Source organism: Thalassophryne amazonica, chromosome 15 (genome assembly GCF_902500255.1).
Source record: "Thalassophryne amazonica chromosome 15, fThaAma1.1, whole genome shotgun sequence".
In the NCBI taxonomy this organism is placed as follows: domain Eukaryota; kingdom Metazoa; phylum Chordata; class Actinopteri; order Batrachoidiformes; family Batrachoididae; genus Thalassophryne; species Thalassophryne amazonica.
This window is the reverse complement of record NC_047117.1, coordinates 19,472,665-19,490,593: the sequence shown is the minus strand read 5'-3', so window position 1 is coordinate 19,490,593 and position 17,929 is coordinate 19,472,665. Positions and strand designations below refer to the sequence as shown.

General features: G+C 41.0%; 2 protein-coding genes across 5 annotated transcripts in view; one reads left to right on the top strand and one right to left on the bottom strand.

Moving 5' to 3' along the window:
* The first annotated feature begins 5,219 nt into the window (after positions 1-5,219).
* Positions 5,220-9,027, top strand: tma16 (translation machinery associated 16 homolog). Its single transcript, XM_034187449.1, has 7 exons — positions 5,220-5,307; positions 5,429-5,532; positions 6,916-6,953; positions 7,073-7,157; positions 7,907-8,055; positions 8,216-8,258; positions 8,475-9,027. Exons 1-7 carry the CDS (start codon positions 5,305-5,307, stop codon positions 8,674-8,676), a joined length of 624 nt encoding a protein of 207 aa, XP_034043340.1. The 5' UTR covers positions 5,220-5,304; the 3' UTR covers positions 8,677-9,027.
* Positions 9,028-11,036: 2,009 nt separating this feature from the next.
* march1 (membrane-associated ring finger (C3HC4) 1) overlaps positions 11,037-17,929 on the bottom strand; it is an 88,509-nt gene continuing 81,616 nt past the window's right edge. For 2 of the 4 annotated variants that reach the window (XM_034187445.1, XM_034187444.1), the window contains 4 exons: positions 16,420-16,600; positions 16,200-16,344; positions 11,471-11,515; positions 11,037-11,382 (listed from right to left, as the gene is read on the bottom strand). In XM_034187445.1, the coding sequence (XP_034043336.1) occupies positions 11,057-11,382; positions 11,471-11,515; positions 16,200-16,344; positions 16,420-16,600 (697 nt within the window). In that variant the 3' untranslated portion in view covers positions 11,037-11,056. Of the gene's footprint in view, positions 11,383-11,470; positions 11,516-16,199; positions 16,345-16,419; positions 16,601-16,676; positions 17,455-17,929 lie in introns of all 4 variants that reach the window. The other 2 variants (XM_034187448.1, XM_034187446.1) reach the window with 2 other exon arrangements.

Sequence of the window (17,929 nt, the reverse complement as noted above, 5' to 3'; positions counted from 1 at the left end):
AATTAACAGGTCTGTGAGAGCCAGAATTCTTGCTGGTTGGTAGGTGTTCAAATACTTATTTGCTGCAGTAACATACAAATAAATGATTAAAAAATCATAGACTGTGATTTCCGGATTTTTTTAGCACACAGCGCTTGCTGATTCATGCTCTGATGGCTTATATGAAATGTGAGATGCTGGGGCTGAACAATATACAACTAATTTATTCCTCCTCTGTTCTGCATAAAAGCTGTGGACATTGAATGGCTACAGAGGTAGAGTACAAGATGCAGTTTGTGGTCATGGTGAAGTTAGTTTCAGGTAGAATATTTGAAACTGTTGAACCACAATGATTTTTAATTCATTTATATCAAGTTGTAGAGATTTGCTTTCAGTTTGAATTTAAGGAAGATAATTCTAGAAATATATATATATATATATATATATATATATATATATATATATATATATATATATATATATATATATATATATATATATATATATATATATATAGTTTTTTCCTTATATTTGAAATGGCATAAGCAAATTAAAATGTGTTAAATACCAAGTGTTCTAATACTTTTGGAGTCCACTGTATCCTAACCTTTTGAGTGTAAAATGAGTTCACAAAGCTAAATTGATAAAAAAAAAAACAACAAAGAAACAAAAACAAATATAATGTATAATAAAACCAATAGTGCTAAAGAGTTTATGAATTGTTTCCATGTGATTTTATATTGAAGACTTGCCTATGGTTTACAAAATATAGGGTTTTGTTGGCTGTTGGATGGGACCATATACTGGCTCCTGGAGATCAAAGGATGTTATATGTGCTGATTTTTGACTGTCTAATAGCATTAGTACAGTCTTCAAATCAACCTTTACAGCGACTGGTAACATCAATACAAATATCTTTGGAAGGAAATTGTTAATACGGCTGTTACACACATTGTTCACTCCACAAAACAGACATCCTTCTTGTTTCGTGTCTCACCATTCATTTGGAGCCACTTATTCGGGTCCGGGATGCTGTGGCAATGGACCAAGCATCTCTCCCACACTTCTCTCTCCTTGGCCAAGTTCTCTGATGCTTCCTGGAGGATCCTGAGGTATTCCCAAAACAGCTGGGAGATATAATCCCTCCAGCATATCCTGGGTCTTTCCTGGGGCCTCCTCCCAGTTGGATGTGCTTGGAAGACCTTGTTTGGGAGATGATCAGGGGACATTTCACCAGATGCCCGAACACCTCAGAAGGCTCCTTTTGGTAAAAAACCAGCTGCTCTACTCTGTGCATCTCCCAGAAATCTATGCTTCCCACCCGGTCTTTAAGTGTAAGCTCAGATACCCAACAGAACAATCTCATTTCAGCTGCTTGTATCTGTATCAGTCATGACCCAAAGTGCATAGCCATAATAGGTGAGGACAGAAGCATAAATCACATGTTAAATCTAGAGCAGAGGTGCCCAAGTTCGGTCCTCGAGAGCTATCTTCCTGACACTCTTAGTTGTCTCTCTGCTCCAACACACCTGAATCCAATGAAAGACTCTTTAAAAGCCTTCTAACAAGTCTTTCATTACATTCAGGTGTGTTGGAATAGGGACACAGCTAAGAGTGTCAGGAAGGTAGATCTCGAGGACCAAACTTGAGCACCCATGATCTAGAGCCTTACCTTCTGACTCAGCCCTTTCTTCATCACGATGGTACAATACAACATCCACAAACATCAGATGCAGCCCCAATCCATCAATCAAGCTCACACTCCAACTTAACCCCACTCGTGAACAAGATGCCGAGATACTTAAACTCCTCTACTTGAGGCAATAACTCTCCATTGTCCCAGAGGGGACAATGCAGTCTTTTCTGACATAGGCCCATGGTCTCAGATTTAGACGTGTTGATTCTATTCCACTCGCGTCGCACTTGGTACTTAAAGATCCTCAAAGTGTTCTTTTCACCCCTGCTGAACACATCTTGGGTTAAGAACTGCCTCCCTTTCCTGAGTCACCTAACACTTTGCTTTGAGGCTGACCGAAAGTCATTCTCCATGGCCTCTCCAAACTCCTCCCACATCGAACTTTTACCTCAGCAAGCACTGAGGCTGCAGTCCTTCTGGCCTGCTGGTACCTGTCCACAGATTTTGGAGACCTCTGTGCCAACCAGATGCAAAAGGCTGCCTTCTACAGCCAGATGGCTTTCCTTACTGCAGGTATTCACCAGCTGGCTTTTGGATTGCCGCCACAACAAGCACGACAAATGTCTGGCCACAATTTATAGCAACTACCTCAACAATGGAGGCCTTGAGCATGGATCCCGTCAAGTCCATGTCCCTGTTCTCCCACGGGATGTAGCAGAAGTTTCTTCGGAGGTATGAGATGAAGGTCTTCTGAACAGGTTCTTCCAGCAAACGTTCTCAGAAAACCATCATCACATGTGTAGGCCTTCCAGGTCATTTTAGTGACTTATCCTGCCATCTGACCCGAATCATCACCAGGTGGTGATCTGTTAACAGCTCTATTCCTCTGTCCAAGACACATGGTGGCAGGTCTGATGGTATGAATATAAAATTGATCACCAACCTGTGACCTGAAAGGTTCTGGCACCAAGTGTACTCATGAACACCCTTGTGCTCAAATGAGGTGTTTGTTATGAACCATTCATGACCAGCACTGTAGTCCAACAACACTATGATACACAGATTTAGATCTCGGGGGCATTCCTTCCCATTATTCCCCTGCAAGTATCTCCATCACTGCAAATGTGAGTACTGAAGTCCTCCAGTAGAGCTAAGGAGTCCCCAGCAGGGACACTCTCCAGGATCCCACCAAGAGTCTCCAAGAAGGCCGAGTACTCTGAACTGCTGTTTGACACATACCCGTATGCACCAACAACATTCAGAGTTCTCTCTGACACAAAGCTGCTTTGAGCCAGCCAACTCATTCATTGCAGAAAACTCCAAAATAGCATCACTCAGCTGGGGCCTTGTGAGTATCGCCACACTCGCCTGGCGCCTCTCACCTTTGATGGGTCCAGTCTAGTCCCTCTGCAGGAGTTTGGATCCAGAGTCCATGCTGTGTGTAGAGGTGAGCCCAACTAACACATTACCAGCTTTGACTGGGGAAGTGTTGTGTGATGGACTGACATCCCACCTAGGGGGAGCTGCAGGGCGTCATCTGTGTCTCCCTCCGGTTTATGGGGATAAACAGCGGCCTGATGGGTATCAGCTCTGTACTCTATGCTCCAATGCTGTCCATACTCTGAACAAATAAAGACTAACTTAATAAGACTTAACTTTTCCTTGTCCACCAATCTATCTACTCTTTTATTCTTCACCCATCTTCCTTGTTTTCTCCTTTCCACTCTTTTCTCTCCCTTATTTTTCCTTCTCTCCATCTTCTCCTTCCTGTCCAGTCTTTAACATAATAAACAGTACACTAGATAAGCAGCCAATCTGCTGTGTGTATACCTGATCCTTTCAGATCTCAGAAGTGAAGCAGAGTAGATCCTGATTGGTACTTTTCTGGGAGTCTTCTTGGGAGCACCAGAGGCTCTGTGTGCTTCTCTGTGTATAACTGCAGTTGTGTCATGAGGGCATCCGGTGATGCAGATCTGTACTCTGGCTGTTGTGATGACCCAGAGCACCCAGGAACAGCTGAAAGACAAACATCAACAACAACAACTCTGTTAGAACAAAAAACTACAAGGTTTTTATTTGCTGACCTCATTTTGTTTTTCATTGTTTATAATAATAAATTTGTAGGTTCTGGTTCTGTCTTCACGTTCTAATTCTCCACTCCCTACAGAGATTAAATCAGTGAGTATTTAAAAACTTTATTACAATTGAAGGGCTACAATATTTCCTCAGCTTCATGATGCTGACAGTCGCAAAGTTTGACATTAGAGGGTCAGAAAAGGCCAGATTGTCATCTATAATGTCACGACATAAAGTGCATCACGCCGTCTTTTTCTCCACATCTTTTTTGGCATTGCTCATTTACCAAGAACTTTTGGAAGGACATTACCCATTTTATAACAACCCACTTTTATAAAAACTTTAGAATGTTTTATGAACATATTATTTTCGTTTTTTTTTTGTTTTGCAAAAGACAACACAACATAAAATGAAGTTTATATTATTAATCTACTCATTATTATGGCAAAGTTTTACATACACAAATAAATTCTCAAAAAAAAAAAAAACATTCTCTATCTTTTATAAGGAGTTTGAAATGTATAGGAATAGCATTGAACCCTGTACAAATACAAAGGCTATACAAACATTATCATCATGGAAACAGTGTATGAACTGTACCTAACTTGTCATTTTTTTAATTATTATTTATTTTTATTATTGTTACCCCCTGGCAAATTTTTGTTCAGTTTTCTAAATACACTATGTTGTGCAACTTCAAAAAAGAAAAAAAAAAGAAAGAAAAAATACAAATGTAAAGAAGGTGTGAAGCGAAAAAGAACAATTTTGTTGAACACAAAAAAAAAATGCTGACGCCTTCTCCATAAGGAACTTGTTTTTTTTTTCTGTATCTCTTTGGTTTTGTTTTGTTCGTTTGTTTGTTGATGTATTTGTTGAAATAAAGTTTTGGGGGAAAAAAGCCACAAACCATTGCCGTAAAAAGCCACAAACCGATGGTAGATGAACATAGACATTATAAAGAGGAGTAGACACCGCTTTGGTTGCTGAGGCGCAAGAAATATGGCCGCCATCTTGGACCGGTCACAAGGCACAATGAAGGATGATTTTATAAACTTTTCTTTTTTAATCTTTCTAACATTAAGTACCCCCCCCCCCCCCCCCCCCCGAAGCTGAAAGGTTTTAACCATGCTCATGCTCCACCGAAGCATTTACTCAAAAAAAAGTCTGAAGGACCTAAATGACATCTTGAGATGCTGAAGAGCTTCACTCTTCATGTCCGCGACATATACATATTAACTTGGATGGTTTGAAAAAATTATTAAAAACTACACTTTTAAAATAATTAGCATTTTTAAAACAAAAATTTAACTTTGGAGGAAGAAACTGAAAGGCACGCAGTCAAGTTAATGTAAATTATAATCAGATTGATGTAAAAAAGAAACAATCGCCGTGTTCTTGGGATGTAAAACTAATTTATGTATCCACCTGTCTTTTTCACTTTCCTCAATACGGCCATAGACATAAAAATGTTATATGTCAACCATGATGTCAATTCCTGACCGGAACCAAAATCTGGAACATACAGCCGGAGATCACTTAGCGACGGAGAATTTCCGGTCCGTCTGTTATCAACATCCGCCGCTTTCACGTGTTTTTATCTTTATGCAGCTAAAATGGTAAGAATTTTTTTGCTGTGGTTACAAATGGGTAATATGCAGTGATTATTTGTTGAAATATTGCCGGACAGAAGCACAGTTTTAACGCCATTATTCCTGTGTGTGTTTTTGCGCGTTTCAGCCGAAGACTCAGAAATCGAAAACTTCAGAGAAAGTTGTTCATCCGTACAGCAGAAAAGCTGCTTATTTGGCCCGAGATGAGCTCCGAGCCATGAAGAAGATCAGGTCGGTGGATAAAACACAATTAAAAAAAAAAAGAAAAAAAAAAGAAGCTGTGTTTGGACCCAGCTGTGAGGCCGAACTGCCGCTAAAACGGCAAAGAACTTCAGTTGTATTTTTGAAATCATGTTTTATACAAAACCTTTATGTTCCGGTGCAGAACTCGGGCTCTTTTGTTGGGGTGAGAATAATAATGCAGTCAGGCCAGATGTGCTACCAGCTGCAGATCCATACCGTATTAAACTGTATTTAAATTGAAAAAACACAATTTAATCCCTAAATAATGTCATATCATTTTTGGTTTTCCTTATTGTTCGCAAGTAAAGGCCCCTGTGGATTTGATCCTGAAGGGTCATCAGCTTTTTTGACAGGAGCTGTGCGTATGGTCACAGCAGTGAGAGGACTAAAATAAATACAAGTGACAACACGAGATGGCGATGATCAGTCCACCAGAAGTTTTGAACCAAACCTTTCCTAATGACTATTCACTCATGATGTTGCGTTGTTTCTTTATTTAGACATTGCATTCACTTATGGACTTAATTTTAACATGCTTCCCACAACAACCAGCATGAAACCTTCCAATTAACAGAATAAGTAGATAATTATTTAGCGTTACAGTTGTTGTGGAAACCTTTGCATTCCTGTGATTGTCATGATGCCGTCTTTATTAAGATAAAATCTCTCCTAATGAACTTTGAGCAGCAGAAATAATGTGGGCCTACTTTTAGTAGAAAATTGCAGTATGAAAACCATTTGATTCATATGCCTTGTCATAGCAGGCGGAGATCCGGGTGCTTCTTGCTGAGATCAGAAGCTGCTGTTTATTTCACGCATGTGTCTTTTGTAGGTTTTGACACCAATGAGTCTTTTACTAACTGGACATAATTACTAATTGTATACTTATTAATTTTGGGAAATAAAGAACATATGTAGATGAGGTTACATGGTGTGACTGGCAATCCTTTGTAGGTGCAGTTTCCCTGTTCTACCACTTGATGCTATGCGTATGTATGTGTGGTCAGAGCTGTGTGTATATTATAAGTACAAGTTGGTAAATTCCACACTTTGCGTAGAAAAGTTTACGTACAAGGTTTAAGTTCAAGGCTGTGTGTGCGAACAGTTGATAAATGAGGCCCCTGGACCTCGGATTGTTAAATTTTCGGTTGTGTGAGCAGCTGATCCACCTCAGAAATGCTTTTTTCTTGAGGATAAAGGCTGTGTGTGTGTGGGGGGGGGGGGGGGGAGCCACTCATTATTTTGTTTGAATGTTTCAGCTAAATATAAAATGTATTAAAATTAATTTCGTTCAGAAGTTTGCAGCCTACTGTGCATGCAGTGATGCCTTTTTTTTTTTGCCATTTTATTTCACTGTTTTATTTTTTGTAGGCAGAAGAATGAGAAAGCCATACGTCTGAGCAGCACAGGTAAACTGATTTGTCAGACTTTGTCACTGTGTGCATTTGTGGTATTTGTTTTATATTTTCCAGACTTTGTTGCAGAGACTAAATTGACCCTCCTTTGTGTTCTCCCTTACTCGACGCAGGAGAAAAACTTTTATGGTTCCAGAGACATTTGGATCCATCGAAGACAACGTTCACAAAAAAAGACGCCTGTGACATTATTGAAAGGTCAGCAGTGTTATTTTATAAATTTGTTCACATGCATGAAAATTAATGTAGTCTGGAGATTTTTGCACAAACTTATTTTTTTTTTTTTGTTGTTTTTTTTCTTTAGATTTTTTTTTTAGTTTGGCATTGAACAGTGAATTTTTTGTTTTTCCCTAAATTGCATGGTTGGTTTTTGTTGTGATCATACCACAAAAATGATAACAGTGATAAACACATAACGCCTCTGTTTTAAAGGAGCAGGCGGCCCTAAATTTGACAGTATGGATGCAAAGTGTTGAGAATTTAATCCTTAAGTCTTTTTGTTTAAAAAAAATTTCCACATTAATTTCAAAAAATTGTTGAAACTTTGTTGTCTTGAGCTTTGGGAAACACTGACCAACATTTTTTGATATTTTGTGGACCAAACAACTTATAGGGTAATTCAGAATTGAAATCACCACAATCAATACTTATCAAAAAAAGTTTAGCTTTTTAAAGTAGAAAAATACTTAAGTACGAACTTAGTGTTTGTCGGTTCTCTGCCAAGAATGTAAACACTTAACAGTTAAACTGTTCTAGTTATCGTTCTGTGTTTTCTGGAAGCATCAAATGAGAGTTGCACCAGATTGAATCGTGAGCTGAATGCACCGTTTTATGATGCATTAAGTGGTTGCCATAAAGATCAGTGTTTGATTGACTGATCAACACCTTGCTGTATTTTCTGCAGGTGATTGAACATCAAAGGCTGAGGTTTAATTTGTCATCTTCAGGTACCTCCAGAGGTTTGATGTGGAACTTGAGCAGATCAAGCTGATGAATGGGATTAAAGGTCGGCAGGGCCGTCAACATGGCGCCAGAGAGGCCGCCATCAAGCAGACCATAGAGCGAGAGCGAGCACAATTCGAGAGCAATGGCTTTGGTGAGTCCACATGCAGCACACACTAAGATCTTGAGTTTATTAATTTTGTTAAACATTATCCTGTTGAATATTTGCTTTGTGATAACGGCATGCACAGCTTCACTTTGTTGTTTCATGAACATGTTAATAATATAAAAAAAATGCTTTGTCCTCATTACAGAAATGCCAGACATCATCAACACAAAGCATCTGAAAACATTCCGGTGAGTGCTCAGGATGACATCATTTCAGTTGACAGCATACGATTTTAAAATGAGCGTTCCTAATATTTTGGCTGCTGTGTTTCGGCTCACTACGGTGTTAACGTAGTTAATGTTCAGACACATTTCATTTTCTGTCCTGCTCTCCATTAAGTGTCTATTAGTGTTCATTATCACAAGCAGATTCTGATCATCTGGTGGGTTCCCCCCCTCCTGCAGAGAGTGGACTGGAGATCTGAAGAAACTTCCAAATATTAAGCTGCGTAAGGTGTCCAACAAAGCTTTGGATGGCAAGAATGAATGTGAGCTGAACAAAGAGGCCACAGAAGAAGAGACAAAAGAGATGGAGCGCAGTGGCGATGAAGGCAGTTTGGATGATGACCAGCGCGATGAGGCGTTGTTGGCATCTGACTCAGACTGAGACTTTTCATGTTCCGCCCTTATTCACTGTTCCAGCTCGTTAAGACTGCTGCGGTTACAGGGAAGATGCATGCTGCTGATCCTTTACTGTCCAGCAGGTGGTGCCAAAACATTCAGAAAGTATGACTTGAGTAGTCAGTGTGGTTGTAGGTTCTACACATTATTTATTGCACAGACTGATACAGCATATGTAACAGTTTTAAAGAAATACATTTGTCTCGACAAATATTAGTCACCAATTTAAAGGTGATTTTTTAAATAGAAAAAAATAATTATTGATTTGTGTGGTGATGATGAGACACGGGTTTAAAATAAAATCTTTATAAAAAGGTCAATTTTAAACAGTGCTGCTCTTAAAGTTACAGTGTGCAGGATTTAGTGTCATGTTTAGCATTATGTTTTTTGCATCGTCGGTGACTGATTCATGCTCCCTTGCTTTCTCTTTAATATGTGTGATCCTCCATTTTACAAAAATAAAAGTGCTCAGACACGTTAGCCTACACTAACGACCTGTAGACTGCTTATAGGGGAGCAACCACTAATTCCTCATCGCTTTATTGTCAGTCTCCGGTACGTTGCAAAAGGCAGAGTATGTCCATTTTGGGCTATTCACAGGACAGTGCGCCCCCCCCCCGCCATTGTTGCTAGTGAACACTCCTAAATCCTCCACACTGTAGCTTTAAAGCACAAGTCACATTGATGTATAAATACTGATTCCTGACAGAATCACAAGAGGCTGCGATAAAAGTTTGTAAGTATTCATAATTGTCCTTATGATTGTAAATGACCTACTTCTGATTTCAACCTACTCTTTGGTGTCTGAAGACCTGATTGTCCCAGAGTTAGATACTCCTTCAAAAATGTTTTAACACAAAGCAGCGCCCCCTATTCCTAGTTTTTGGCCAAATGTCAGCAGTCAGAATTATTGTTTCAAAATAAAAATAGATTGGCACAGAAAACTCACAGCTAGAAGCGCAGTTTTGTGCTCTGTTGACTACATAATGTTGCTTAGTGGGTATCGGAATGTAGTGCTGTTAAAAAATAAAAATATAGAAATAATTCAACATTAACGCCCCCACATGACTACAGCCTCTAAAAGCTACAGTATGCTTTATCTGATGGCTTGATTCCAATTTTTATTCATCTGTCCTTACTCATTTTAGCTCTCCTCATTTACTAAAGGAGTGGATGAGTTGTTTCTTTTGGTCCATCTGTGTGTGATCCTAGGAGCAGATAACAGCCACCACCAGAGTGTTTTAAGCTGCGCTTCAATAATGGCCTCCTGTGCTTCTCCTCGTGTGATCTGGAAAAACCTAAAACCAGTGGCCGGATTCATCATTTCCACTGAATTTCATGCTGAAGCTTACGGAACACATTTCTTAAACATATGATCAGTGACCACATCAGTGGTACAATAATGTCTGACAAAATATAGAAAAACAAAAAACAAGAGTTCATATCAATTCTGCCTCAGAAGCGGTCTCCGGTCAGTTTTACTTTTCACAAGACACATGATAAACAGTCCCAACAGAATTAGTAATATCAGCAGTACCTCATAAAATATGAATTCATTTGGTTTGTGTTCATTTAGAGGTCTACTACTATTTATAATTATTTGGTTTTAGAATTTGTGGGAAAGGCAAGTGAGCCCTAAGTGAGAACATTCAGGCTTGATTGGTAACAATGTTTGAATATCACTGTTAAAAAGCGAACTTGTCCTTTAAGTAGGAAGAAACATTGGATGTGGTGTCAAAATTAAGAATTTAAATGTGAAAAGCTATAAAGTCTCTTTCTCAAATGTGGAAAAAGCCAATTAAAATGTGAATTTACAGCAAAATGTATTGGGAAAATACACAGATATATATAAAAATCATATTTGCCTATCATGCATAAAATGCACTTCAACACCAAATAAGATTATGAAATACCAATATTTTAATTAGTAGATTACTCTTGTTAATACCAAAGTAAAGTTGGAAATTCAGAAAGTAGTCATGGAATACTTTGGGTATGTGAATGCTGCATGCTCAGATTGTTTTGTGATCTCGTCACAGTGACCATCTCAATAGGTGACACCAGTCATTGCTTTATCAGCATGTTGCTTCTGACTGCTGATGGAACATCTAAAGAAAATGTTAACTGCACTTAGCAGAAAAGGGATAAATCATTTTACAGATGTGTTTATCTATTTAGGGTTTCTTTACAAACTCGTCATTTGTAATTTTGCAATGCATTCTGGCTCTTAGACACTGGTTCAGGATTTAAGTGGGCTAACGAGGTCTTATTGGGCCACTTTTAAAACGCGCTACAGACCACACTGTGCTGTGCCACTTTGCAGTGTTCCTCAAACACTGGGATTTGGGACTCTGGAGGGGATTCTGTCAGATGGGGTTTTGTACTGGAGCCACAGCAGCTTCCACTGACTGGTCCGAGTCCATCAGTGCCTCTGAAGCCGGGGCAGGCGCCGCGATAACTGGAACCACCACGGGGTCGACCTTCCCGTTCATCGGCACGCTAGGCCGGGCCTGGCAGGGGGGCGGGTGGTTTTTCTCGGGGCAGTTCTGCACGCTGATGATGCAGTTGAAGGCCTTGAGGCGGCGCCACAGCTGCAGGTAGACTTTGCCCTGGATGTACATGAAGAAGAGGCCGCCTGTGAAGCCGATGCCCACCACGATGAACTTAGTCCAGAAGGGCCACTCCAGAATACCTGAGGAAGCACAAACAACCACAGAATGAATGAGACAGTGTGCAGGAAGTCTTCACGACCATGATGCACCGTACAGAACTCTGCTTACCATCCGCTCTATGGTACTTCAGAAGAGAAATTCTCCAAAGGTTGTCTGCAATCAAGAGTGTATTTTCTAGGTAGGGGTGTTCTATGCTGGTATTATTGACTAAACGTGTGTGTGTATATATCAGTCAAAGATACCTACTTTTTGCATCTACCCTTAGAGTCTACATTACGACAAAGACTACGACACCACAACACAGCACAGTTTAAATAAAACAGGTGGGGAAGCAAACTCAAAGCACTGAAGGTGTCTGTGTGCACAACGTTCACACTGGCACAAACACAGAAGGTAATGGTTTAAACAAACCAGTAAGTCCCTTCGGCTGCTCCCTTGTTTGCACTCGGGGTCGCCACAGCAAATCCAAGATGGATCTGCATGTTGAATTGGCATAGGTTTTACGCCGGATGCCCTTCCTGACGCAATTCCACATTGAGATGGAGAAATGTGGCAGGGGTGGGATTTGAACCCAGAACCTTCTGCACTGAAACCAAGCGCATTACCATTTGGCCACCACACCTGCTAAACCAGTAATGTTGACAAACCTGTTTGTCTCAGGGACATCACCTCATTGGTGGCTTTACAGCTTACAAATGCTTTCATCACTAAAAATTATCTTCTGTAATGGAATTGTAATGTGACAGAGTTAAATTTATTGATGCATTATAATTATTGACTGCTGGGGGTGTACGCTCTGGTCTCTATGTAACTGTTTATGGATGTAAGCAAGATAATATCAATGAAAAATTAAGGTCTGTCTGAAATGTACCTTAAATGTAATTTTTTGTTTTGTTTTGTTTTTTGTTTGTTTTTTTGCATCCAAAAGGTTCTCAGTGGATTTGGTCCACCTTTAGCACTAAGTCTTGACAGTGGTCAAGGTCAAGATCACTTTAAACAAAGCTCTATGATTCTAGTTTTATGTCACATCGGAAAGGTCAATGTCCTGCCAGCGTGTAACAGGACAGCAGACAGGTCATATGATCTAAAATTTTAGCGAGGGCGAGGGACTTGTTTGAACATGAAATGTGGGGTTTGAGCAGTATGTTGACAGTGAATGGTCTGGAATATTTTGGAGTGTCAATCAAACCTGCCACCTTCAATATCATTCCTGCAGAATGAAAACTGCAAACAGACTTCATTAAAAGCAGTAATACAAAGTCACAATAATACTTTCATGGACACTAGATAGTAAACGAGACTCGGGAATAAAGTACCTAACTATATTTGAAAAATATCTGAATTCAAACAGGCAGTTGACTAAGGAAGACTGAGGTTGTGTGAATGGTTTTAAGTGGTAAGGAGTCACATACTGAGGAATAATCAGTCTGTCGTCTCAGATGAGTTGAGCAACAATGTCAAAATTAGCTTTGTATTTTTTGTTGTATTTGCAAAGTACTGCAAGCTTCAGTGATTCAAAACTAGCTGGACCTTTGAGTGGAGCAGAACAGAATATTTCATTGGGAAAATTTCAAATGGTACAAGCAGAGAAGTTTCCAAAAATACTCGAGACATTACTCTGCTTGTTGTCGAACTCCTTCTTTCAGTGATAAATAGGCAGACTTGCCCAATATTGATGATCTTACCATCAAATCATCTGCTATTAACCATGTGGAGGTTCCCAAGCCATTTCTCAACTCAAGCAACATTACTTCAGTGTGCCGTCCTCAAATATGTAGTTCTTGGTCACGTTACCTGTCTGTGTACTTGGACAAGAAACTTCAATTGCTTTATCACAATATAAGGTAAAATATTCATACATACTCGTACATCTTCATCTGCTTATCCGGCATCGGGTCACAGGGGTAAAATACTCATATGAAAATTAATTCCATAAAAAATGGTTATTTGATTTTCAGCTAGAAGATCTTGACATCTACTGAAGATGGCAGACAGACATACATCAACCCCTGTAAAACTAAAGTGATGTGCATCAACTCAACACACACATACACACACCAGTCAGTGTCAGAATTTATTGATCTGGGAAGCTTATCAATATAGATACCTGCCAGCAAAGACATCAAAGCAAGATGAAGGAACACTCACAGTGCATTTACCAGACAGGGTGACCAATATACGGTTTCCAAACCAAGACATGGTGGTATAATAGTTGTGTGAAGTCTGTCTTGTCCAAAGTGACATGACATCACTGGGTGTTTTTTTTTTAATGGATGTCTAAGAAGAATATGTGGGATAATCAGTCCCAAAAAGGTCTCCAATGAGCTCTACTGGAAGAACAAATCTCATGGTATGGTGTGAAAATTAAATATCAGCACTTGAGGTGGCTAGGACCAGATCCCAATGGTAACAACGGTTACCACTGGGATACCATTGGGAGCCCTAGTTGCTCCCGGTGTGTCGTGGGCTCCTTGCATGGCAAAAGCCTTACTTCGTGAATGTGAGGCACTGATGTGTAAAGCGTTTTGAGTGTCTGATGCAGATGGAACAGCGCTACATAAATGCAGTCCATTTACCTGTCTATTTAACCCTTAGGTCAGGGGTGGGCATCAGTGTGCCATGAAGGGCCAAGACGGTGCAGGTTTTACCATGGAGCAAGTTCTGATCATCTGTGAAATCACCTGCTGAGGTGATTGAAAGCAAGAAAAACCTGAACCAACTTGGTCCTTTATGGAACACTGATCCCCGTGGCTGCCTGAGATGGTCTACAACCGGAAACAAAGACATCCTAAAACAACATGGAGAAGAGCAATGTCCGAGTTGAAGCAGATGAACCTCACGTGGGGGTGAAGTGATGTATGCTGCCAAAGACTGACCAAGATGCAGATGAATCTTAGCAGAAGAGGACAAAAGATTACTGTATGGACTGAAACTAATACTTTCTAGAAGATAAGAAAACAATTTTTAGGTTTCTGCAATATAAAAGTTTGTAGTAAGTTCTTTCAGCTTCTCCCTTTTTCACTTGGGGTCACAGTGTTGGATCTGCATGTTGATTTGGCACAAGTTTCTACACCAGGTGTGCTTACTGATGCAACTCTAATAATAATAATAATAATAATTTCCTTTATTGTCATTGTACATTCATATAACAAAATTTGTCCTCTGCATTTAACTCATCCTAATTACAGTTTGACACAATCCAACCAACAGCAGCAGTGGGCAGCCACAGTCCAACTGCAGATGGAGAGACGCTGCCCTGGTCAGGGGCAGACCCGAAATAAGCATGTTTTTTGATTACGGGAGGAAACCGAGGAGAACATGCAAACTCCACACAGTAAGGGCAGGAAGCAATCCCATGACCTTCTGGCTGTGAGGCATCAGTCCTAAGCACTAAGCCACCGTGCCACCACTCTACATGCAGAATGTGCACAGGTGGTATAGAACCATGAACCTTGTGCTCTGGGAATGTGTGTACTGAGCCCTTGGCGACCACTCTCTTCATTTAAAGTTCACAACAAGATCGTACAGAGTACACAAATAAATATTTTTGAAAATATTCCAGTTTAATTTAAATGTATTAGAAATGATATATAATGTGACTGATGTAGATTTTCTAAATGTTCAAGGATGCTTAACTTCTCTGTGTGTGCACTGGAACATGTGGGGGGGGGGCAGGGTTAGGACACATTCAACACAAACTGTTCGCATTGATTTTGCAACAGTTTGGTAATGAATGAGCACAATGAGCGACTTCACTCCATGACCAGAACCAGACAGACATATAACAATCACTAAATGAAAAAGATAAATGACACCCCCTGGAGTGAGCATGGCTCCCAACATGTGGGTCGGGACTTCTCAAATGCATCACATTTAAAACTACAGTGTATAGGATTTAGTCCCTCCAGTGGTGATGTTGCAGACTGCATTATTCTGTCACTGGCTGTAATTTTGCATCCCTTTATGGTTTTTGCTTCTTTGGCGATGGGAATTCATGCTGCTTTGCCTTCTCTTGTGATGAGCAATATGTATGATGTTCAATTTAACAAAAATGAGGGTTCTAAAACTTGTTAGCCTAGCAACCAGTAGATAGGGTCTAGGAAAGCAACCGCTGAGTCCTCCACCGTTTCTTCAGATTTCCGGCAGCTCTGTTCCACATCATGGCGGTTCAACATGGCTGCCTTCACGGGCGGGGGTCCACTCCCATGTAGATATGAAGGGCTCATTCTAAGCTCATGAAAACACATCGATTGCTGTTGCAGGTAAATTACACACTAAGCAGACGGTTATGAATGCTATGTTTCATTTATGCTAATAACCCCCACAAATCCTGCACACTGTAGCTTTTAAAACAATTAAAGGGGACATCAAGAAGTAAAAACATGGGATCTGCTGCACAAATTTGGATTTTCCTTTTTCCCCTCATGTAAATACTGGATAAATTTTTGTACTTCACTTCTGATACATTTAGAGAATGGCTGCTCAGTTTAATGTGATAAAGCTTTACATATAGGTCTTATTTTAAGGGGTTTAAGATAAACATTTTGGAGAATCAAGCTGCAGAGCAATGTTCTACCGAAAAGACTCCACGAAAAGGACTGACAAGGCGGTGAGACATTTCTGCTGACTGCAGAGGGTGATGTTGTCAAGACGGGGTGCAACAAACTATATCAAAGAAGTGAGTTTATGTTAAATGCAAGGCTTTTTTTAAATATACTGATTGTGTTTTGTTGAGAAACGCTGACTCTTAAAATTTTCATTTGCAAGTCACCAGGCGAGCCAAAGTTTCAGATCAGATTGTGTGTGGTGATGGAATGTGAGCGGAGAAAACACTGACCGTTCTTGCCGAGTCGGATCTCTTCAGCAGTTCTCTTGACCAGAATGTAGACGGACCACAACATACACACAATGGCTATCAGGTGAAACAGCACTGAACATAAGATCTTCCTCCACTCGCTCTTCGACATGTGCAGACGCTTCCACTGCGGACAACAGAGCGAATTATGAGGGCGCTGGGAGGAGGAGACCCGCTTGTGGAGCGGTTGCCATTTGTGTACCTTGCGTAAGGGTTTCAACTTGGTCTCCATGATGAAGTCGTACTTGCAGAGTTCACAGCAGCGCCTGTCGGAGGACTTGATCCACTGGTTGAGACAGGCCTGGTGGACAAAACTCAAGCTCCCTGTGCACCGGCACGGCATGATGAGCGGGCACTCCTCGTCCCCCTCGCAGTGGCAGATCCTTGGCGCACAGAGAAAAATACAGATCAGGAAACATGTCGGGGACATTGACAGGTGATCAGTGTGCATGTGCTCACCTGCAAACCTCCAGCTCTGACTCAGAGGTAAAGCCTGACTGTGCCACCATTCATGCCACAGTGTGCCTGCGGTGAGTGCACAGACCCTGTTCTCGCTGTATGACACTTTCTCCTGGTAGCATTTGGTGATTCGCTCCACACATCCTCCCCACAGAGGAGCTTCCCCCTGACTTGTAGCCTTCCTTATCTCCTTCCCTTTGCAGCTTGTGGTCATCATTCTTCACAGAGCTCTTGCTGCTGTGCCGCTTCTTCAGGCTGCCGTTCTCCTTCACCAGAGCGTCGTCCTCCATCCCTTTGCTTGACCCCATCGACTGAAGCTCTATGATCTCAGTGATCTCTGTCCTGCGCTCCTGCCCCTTCTCCACATTGGCTCCATCCCTCTCGCGGCTACCTTCGCTGCGCCGCCGTGCTCTTCTGGCTTTCTCCTTGCTCCAGCTGCGGGCTTCACACCACACCTCGTCCTCAGAGCTGGAATCTGAATGAAAAGCACCAGAGCGGCAGAGACGTGGTGGGAGTTCCCTCCAGCTCATGAAGGACTGCGTCCTCACCTCACTACGGTCGGAGCTGAGATCACTGCGGTCTGTCTGCGTTGTGTTTTTTCCACACAGTCGAATCCTGTGCAGTTTTTTTTCTTATGGCGATGTCGCTGCTTCACCTGCTTCTTTTGGGACCGAGACGACGAATCCAGCGCCATGCTGTTGATGGTCATCACAGCTGTGTGTTTGCCGTGTTTATATAATACAGAAACATCTTCTTCTAAGCGAGTCAGTGACCAGAACTCGAACACACACACACACACACACACACCACACAGAGATTGAAAATGCAAAAAAAAGATGAAATGACATGAAAAACATGAATATGATAAATTATAATGGTTAGGTTTAATTAGCTGCAGTTGCATGGGCTCGCCAAGCTGTGCACAGACAACAACATGACATGCAAAAAATGGATGCAGGACATTGTGAAGAAACCACTGAGACATTTTGGAAATGCACCACGAGCATGGAGACAACGGAGAGACATACAGGCAAAGTCTGTGTTTTTCTTCTGTTGCTTTTCAAATTTTAAAATTGCGTGTGGCCATTCCAGGACTGACTTTGAAATCACTCAAAATACGACACATATAAGCACTGTGCAGCAGCGCAGGTTGTCCCTGATTTATCCACCTGAGCTGAAACAAAGGCATTTTATCGGTATTATGTCTGCTAAACACACTCACACAGTGGAGCTGTGGCAACCCGAACCTTTGA

Excerpts from the sequence above, each read along its gene's own strand:
- tma16 (XM_034187449.1), top strand. Across the intron at positions 7,158-7,906 it reads GCCTGTGACATTATTGAAAG|GTACCTCCAGAGGTTTGATG; the intron begins GTCAGCAGTGTT and ends TGTCATCTTCAG. Across the intron at positions 8,259-8,474 it reads AAGCATCTGAAAACATTCCG|AGAGTGGACTGGAGATCTGA; the intron begins GTGAGTGCTCAG and ends CCCCTCCTGCAG.